At 41.7% G+C, this 6,701-nt stretch overlaps 1 protein-coding gene across 1 annotated transcript; it reads left to right on the plus strand.

The window, feature by feature from the left end:
* Positions 1-567: 567 nt before the first annotated feature.
* On the plus strand, positions 568-5,725 carry LOC110526219 (low choriolytic enzyme-like). The gene is made up of 7 exons (XM_090238413.1): positions 568-3,704; positions 3,801-3,947; positions 4,052-4,169; positions 4,448-4,626; positions 4,914-4,995; positions 5,176-5,300; positions 5,560-5,725. Coding segments are annotated over exons 1-7 (753 nt in total). The 5' UTR covers positions 568-3,604; the 3' UTR covers positions 5,562-5,725.
* Positions 5,726-6,701: the final 976 nt, after the last annotated feature.

Below are 6,701 nucleotides of genomic sequence, written 5' to 3' on the forward strand. Positions count from 1 at the left end.
ATATCCTTACCTGTCAGCATATTTTTGTGCCCATATTCCCTTATTTGGTGGTCCGTTATCTACGTTTATTTGCCTAAGGAAAGAGTATAAAAAACGACCCTAACTACTGCTGTTTCACCCATACCTTCTCGAAGCTCTAAGGTAAGTGCTGTGCTCAGTATTCGTACTGTCTGTGTGTGAGCTGCAATGTCTAACACTATGTCTGGTTTTAATGATTTTCCCTTTTGTGTTTGTATTTATCCTACAGTTCTTTTGCTGCTATGTTTGTGTTGAAGTTAACTGTGGGTCTCCTGACCCTGATGCTGGTGTCCTCTGCCTGGGTTGAGGAACTGACTGAGGTAAGTGACACAGGATACGGAGCTACCATGCCATAAGATTGCTGCTTTGCTAAACTCAGTCAAACAGTCTGCACATTCAAAGTAACACTGGGACCTTAAAAATACTTCACACAATAAATACAGTGAGTTCCAAAAGTATTGGAACAGTGACACATTTGTTGTTGTTTTGGCTTTGTACTCCAGCATTTTGGATTTGAAATTATACAATGACTATGAGATTAGCATGCAGACTGTCAGCAAAAAGTTTAGGGTATTTTCATCCATATCGGGGGAACCGTTTAGAAATGGCAGCACTTTTTGTACATAGTCACCCCATTTTAGGGGAACAAACATGTATTATGTGTATTAAAGTAGTAAAATGTTAAGTATTTGGTTCCATATTCCTAGCACACAATGACCACATAAAGCTTGTGACTACAAATTTGTTGGATGCATTTGCTGTTTGTTTTGGTTGTGTTTCAGATTATTTTGTGCCCAATAGAAATTAATGGTAAATAATATATTCTGTCATTTTGGAGTTACTTTTATTGGAAATAGGAATATAATATGTTTGTAAACACTTCTACATTAATGTAGATGCTACCATGATTACGGATAATCCTGCATGAATCGTGAATAAGGCAGTTAGGAAAGGTAGTTAGGAAAGCCAAGGCTAGCTTTTTCAAGCAGAAATTTGCTTCCTGCAACACAAACTCAAAAAAAGTTATTGGACACTGTAAAGTCCATGGAGAATATGGGCACCTCCTCCCAGCTGCCCACTGCACTGAGGATAGGAAACTCTGTCACCACCGATAAATCCACTATAATTGAGAATTTCAATAAGCATTTTTCTACAGCTGGCCATGCTTTCCACCTGGCTACCCCTACCCCGGTTAACAGCCCTGCACCCCCCACAGCAACTCACCCAAGCCTCCCACATTTCTCCTTCTCCCATATCTAGTTAGCTGATGTTCTGAAAGAGCTGCAAAATATGGACCCCTACAAATCAGCCGGGCTAGACAATCTGGACCCTTTCTTTCTAAAATGATCTGCCGAAATTGTTGCAACCCCTATTACTAGCCTGTTCAACCTCTCTTTTGTGTCGTCTGAGATTCCCAAAGATTGGAAAGCAGCTGCGGTCATCCCCCTCTTCAAAGAGGGGGACACTCTTGACCCAAACTGCTACAGACCTACAGTATATCTATCCTACCCTGCCTTTCTAAGGTCTTCGAGTGCCAAGTTAACAAACAGATTACCGTCCATTTCGAATCCCACCGTACCTTCTCCGCTATGCAATCTGGTTTCAGAGCTGGTCATGGGTGCACCTCAGCCACGCTTAAGGTCCTAAACGATATCATAACCGACATCGATAAGAAGCAATACTGTGCAGCCGTATTCATCGACCTGGCCAAAGCCTTCGACTCTGTCAATCACCACATCCTTATCGGCAGACTCAACATTCTTGGTTTCTCAAATGATTGCCTCGCCTGGTTCACCAACTACTTCTCCGATAGAGTTCAGTGTGTCAAATCGGAGGGCCTGTTCTCCGGGCCTCTGGCAGTCTCTATAGGGGTGCCACAGGGTTCAATTCTTGGGCCGACTCTCTTCTCTGTATACATCAATGATGTCGCTCTTGCTGCTGGTGAGTCTCTGATCCACCTCTACGCAATAGACACCATTCTGTATACTTCTGGCCCTTCTTTGGACACTGTGTTATCTACCCTCCAGACGAGCTTCAATGTCATACAACTCTCCTTCCATGGCCTCCAACTGCTCTTAAATACAAGTAAAACTAAATGCATGCTCTTCAACCAATCGCTGCTCGCACCTGCCCGCCAGTCCATCATTACCACTCTGGTGTCTGGTGAGACTGTTATCTCTCCTTCCAGACTCACATCAAACATCTCCAATCCAAAATTAAATCTAGAATTGGCTTCCTATTTCGCAACAAAGCATCCTTCACTCATGCAGCCAAACATCGTAAAACTGACCATCCTACCGATCCTCGACTTCAGCGATGTAATTTACAAAATAGCCCCCAACACTACTCAACAAATTGGATGCAGTCTATCACAGTGCCATCCGTTTTGTCACCAAAGCCCCATATACTACCCACCACTGCGACCTGTACGCTCTCGTTGGCTGGCCCTCGCTTCATACTCATCGCCAAACCCACTGGCTCCAGGTCATCTACAAGACCCTGCTAGGTAAAGCCCCGCCTTATCTCAGCTCGCTGGTCACCATACCAGCACCCACCCGTAGCACGCACTTCAGCAGGTATATCTCACTGGTCACCCCCAAAGCAAATTCCCTCCTTTGGCTGCCTCTCCTTCCAGTTCTCTGCTGCCAATGACTGGAACGAACTACAAAAATCACTGAAACTGGAGACACTTATCTCCCTCACTAGCTTTAAGCACCAGCTGTCAGAGCAGCTCACAGATCACTGCACCTGTACATAGCCCATCTGTAAATAGGCAAAACAACCACCTCATCCCCTACTGTATTTATTTATTTATCTTGCTCCTTTGCACCCCAGTATTTCTACTTTGCACATTCATCTACTGCACATCTACCATTCCAGGGTTTAATTGCTATTTTGTATCTACTTCACCACCATGGCCTATTTATTGCCTATTTATTCATTTGCACACATTGTATATAGACTTGTTTTTATACTGTAATATTGACTGTTTGTTTGTTTACTCCATGTTTAACTCTGTGTTGTTGTATGTGTCGAACTGCTTTACTTTATCTTGGCCAGGTCGCAGTTGTAAATGAGAACTTGTTCTCAACTTGCCTACCTGGTTAAATAAAGGTGAAATACAAATAAAAATAAAATAATGATTAGTGAGAAAGTTACAGATGCATGAATATCATACCCCCCAGAAAATGCTAACCTTCTGTTATTGTAATGGTGAGTAGATAGCATGCCTTGAGGGTATAACATTTGTGATATGGATGAAAATACCCTCAAATTAAAGCGGACAGTTTGCACTTTAACCTCATAGTCATTGTGTAATTTCAAATACAAAATGCTGGAGTACAAAGCCAAAACAACAACAAATGTGTCACAGTTCCAATACTTTTGGAGCTCGATGTATTTTCATGTATTTTGTTCTTCATGAATTCATATTCTCTATATTGATTTTATATGTATTCTCCGTCGTCGTTGTCTTTTTTCACATTGTCATACAAAGTTTGAAGGTGAGAAAAAAAACAGTTTTGGCACTCTCTCACATTACCAAGCATATAAATAATAAAAACAATGTCATGATTTAGCATACTTAATGGATCCAATGTTCTTTCTTACAGAGAATGTTGTGGAAGAAGACACCTCTGCTGAGCTCTCTGTTGGTGAGCTGCTGACCAGAGCCAACAGGGACCTCAGTAAGTTGGTTCAATGCTCAAGGAATAAAGAGGATGCAGATTAATTATTTTGGACTAGCCCCCAGAGTAACCTGTTCTCCATGTTCTATTCTCAAGCCCCCGAAGCCGATGAGCCTACTCTGATGGGAGACATTGCCATGCCCTCGGTGAAGAACGCCGACCCCTGCACCGCCACCGGGTGTCTGTGGCAAAAGTACAGTGACGGAAACATCTGGGTGCCCTACGTCATTGCCAACCACTTCTGTAAGTGTTCACTTTCGTGTACATTTCATTTCATATGTTGAGATATTGCACAAGCGATGCAACACTTTCACTATCGGTTGTTGTTCATTTGATCTCTACAACAGCATCTCGCGAAGTAGCCATCATCCTGCGGGGTCTGGACTCCTTCGCCGAAACCACCTGCATCCGCTTCTTCCAGCGCCAGAATGAGAGGGACTACCTCAGCATTGAGTCTCGCAGCGGGTGAGCCTGAATTTAAACAACATTATTAAACAAATGAAACATTTATTGTAACCTTCATTTAACTAGGAAAGTCACATCAATACATATGTAACTGAATTTCCCTTTGAAGATTATAATCCATACAATAATAGTTGTTGATCCCCACAACCATGTATCTCTTATGAACCCATTACCCCGAGATTTCCGAAAAACCCTTACAATGAACTAGATGATTAGGTTAGGCCTTATTTCTGGCATTGGATTGGTGCACCTTGACTCTCCTCTGCTCTTCTTCCCAGATGTTACTCCTATGTTGGCCGTCAGGGTAATGCCCAGACTGTGTCTTTGGCCCGTCAGGGCTGCCTGTACCACAGCACCGTCCAGCATGAGCTCCTTCATGCCCTGGGCTTTAACCACGAGCAGACCCGCAGCGACCGTGACAACCACATCCATGTCTACTGGGAGAACATAATTGATGGTCGATACCATTCATTTATCCTGTTTCCCTTGAACTTACTTTCACTTTACATGATAAGATACAGCCTCTATCTCTAACTGCTACTTCTAACAAAAGACAATATTTTGGGGGCTGCATAATGCTGTACTTGTCAGCATGCCTGCTTTTTGTTTTTCAAGCTGTAGTGTCATCTATAGTTCCATAGTTGTTCATTTCTGTTTAATATTGTAACTGAGTGATCTTGCTCACTCACTGAAATGCAGCCTATCAGCTCTATGAACATTTTGTCTTTAATCTGTTTATCTCAGACATGAAGTACAACTTCGACAAGATCGCCACCCTGAACCAAGGAACTCCCTATGACTACAACTCTGTCATGCAGTACGAGAGGTCAGCTATGTGATGTCTTTCGAAAAATTACAAATATTTCTGGAATGGACCTCAATTATACGTAATGTTCCATCCCTTCCACAGTGTCCTTTCATTCAGGCCAATATATACTGTAGCTTCAGCAGTGACATTGTTGAGTAGGCCTAAATTGTGTTGCATTGTGATTTGGTGTGGTTACAGGTACGCCTTCTCCAAGAACAACCGCCCCACCATGGAGCCCATCCCCAACAACAACGTGTCTTTCGGCGAGGCCACTCAGATGAGCAAGAACGACATCGACAGGCTGAACAGGCTGTATGGCTGCTGTGAGTACTGTCACACTGAACAATTTACTGTACTTGGGTTTGGATGATTCAATCTAGGCCAAGGCTGCTGGAATGGATCATAAATTCTCGTTACAACCTCCTGGATGCCTCTTCCCCAGAGCTAATATAGCTTGAATATATCTAGAGCTTAATAACTGTGAGAATTGTGACATTGAGGGTGGGAGGATATATTACAATGGACATGGCTTTATGTGTATGATTAAATAACCACTATTGTTTTCTCCTTTCCCCCCAATAGAAACCTGTGGTCTCACTTCCGATGGACTCAAGATCATTCCGCTGAAGGAGTAGAGTCACCTCTAGTGGTAGAACTATTAGAATTCAATTTGCCTCAAAACATCAAGGCTGTGCCATCTCTAATAATCACAATAAACATATGATCAACTGAAATCAAAAGCTAATCGGTGTTGATCCTTCCATTTCAATACAGTTCTCCAAATATGTGTCCATACATGCTTTACTCAGCAGAAGTATTATAATGCTTTGAACACGTATTACAGCTATGGAACATCTTCACGGGAACCCTAAACAGAAACAATTGTGGACTGTGTTGAATAACAAATACAATCATAAAAGTATTTTGTGTTTACTTCTATGTAAGAAAAGTATTATAACCAGTTTGAGGAAAACATAAAAAGTGTCTTCTCCCTCACAACATCTACCTCATCTCAACAGAGAAAACATCAATATAAAATTTGAATGCACAATATCATCTATAAAAGTGTACAATAGTCATAGTTTAGTTTTCCCTAATTCCCTTATACTACATAGTTGGTATTTAGACAGTGAAGCTATTATGTTTCATTTGGCTCTATACTCCAGCATTTTGGATTTGAGATCAATGTTTAATATGAGGCGACAATACCGAAATTCTAATTTTATTTAAGGGTATTTTCATTCATATCTGTTTTACTGTTTAGAAATTAAAGCACTTTACGTATCTAGTGCCCCCGTATTCAATTTAGTCAAGTTCAGTATTTGGGCTCATATTCCTAGCATGCAATGAATACATCAAGCTTATGACTACAAACTTGTTGTATGTGTTTCTTAAATTGTGTTTCTTAAATTCTGTCTGGTTAATCCCTCTTACTTCGGACGTGTCACTCAACAGACAGTCTAGGGGTTCAACTCAATACGTATTGCAGAAGTCGCAGGTTATAATACGATTGAAATGTGCATTATTGAAATGTGAAAGTAATGTAGTCTCCGCAAACTCGGGAAAATTGACTTTTGATTATTATATTGCGCTGCAGCACCGATTTGGGGCGGCAGGGTAGCCTAGTGGTTAGAGCGTTGGACTAGTAACCAGAAGGTTGCAAGTTCAAACCCCCGAACTGATAAGGTACAAATCTGTCGTTCTGCCCTTGATTGAACAGGCAG

Source organism: Oncorhynchus mykiss, chromosome 6 (assembly GCF_057628025.1).
Source record: "Oncorhynchus mykiss isolate SJ-2025 chromosome 6, ASM5762802v1, whole genome shotgun sequence".
NCBI lineage: Eukaryota > Metazoa > Chordata > Actinopteri > Salmoniformes > Salmonidae > Oncorhynchus > Oncorhynchus mykiss.

Coding starts and splice junctions, on each gene's coding strand:
- LOC110526219 (XM_090238413.1), top strand. CDS start 3,605: ATGGATCCAATGTTCTTTCTTACAGAGAATGTTGTGGAAGAAGACACC. Junction 3,705..3,800: donor CAGAGCCAACAGGGACCTCA/GTAAGTTGGTTC, acceptor TCTATTCTCAAG/CCCCCGAAGCCGATGAGCCT. Junction 3,948..4,051: donor CGTCATTGCCAACCACTTCT/GTAAGTGTTCAC, acceptor TCTCTACAACAG/CATCTCGCGAAGTAGCCATC.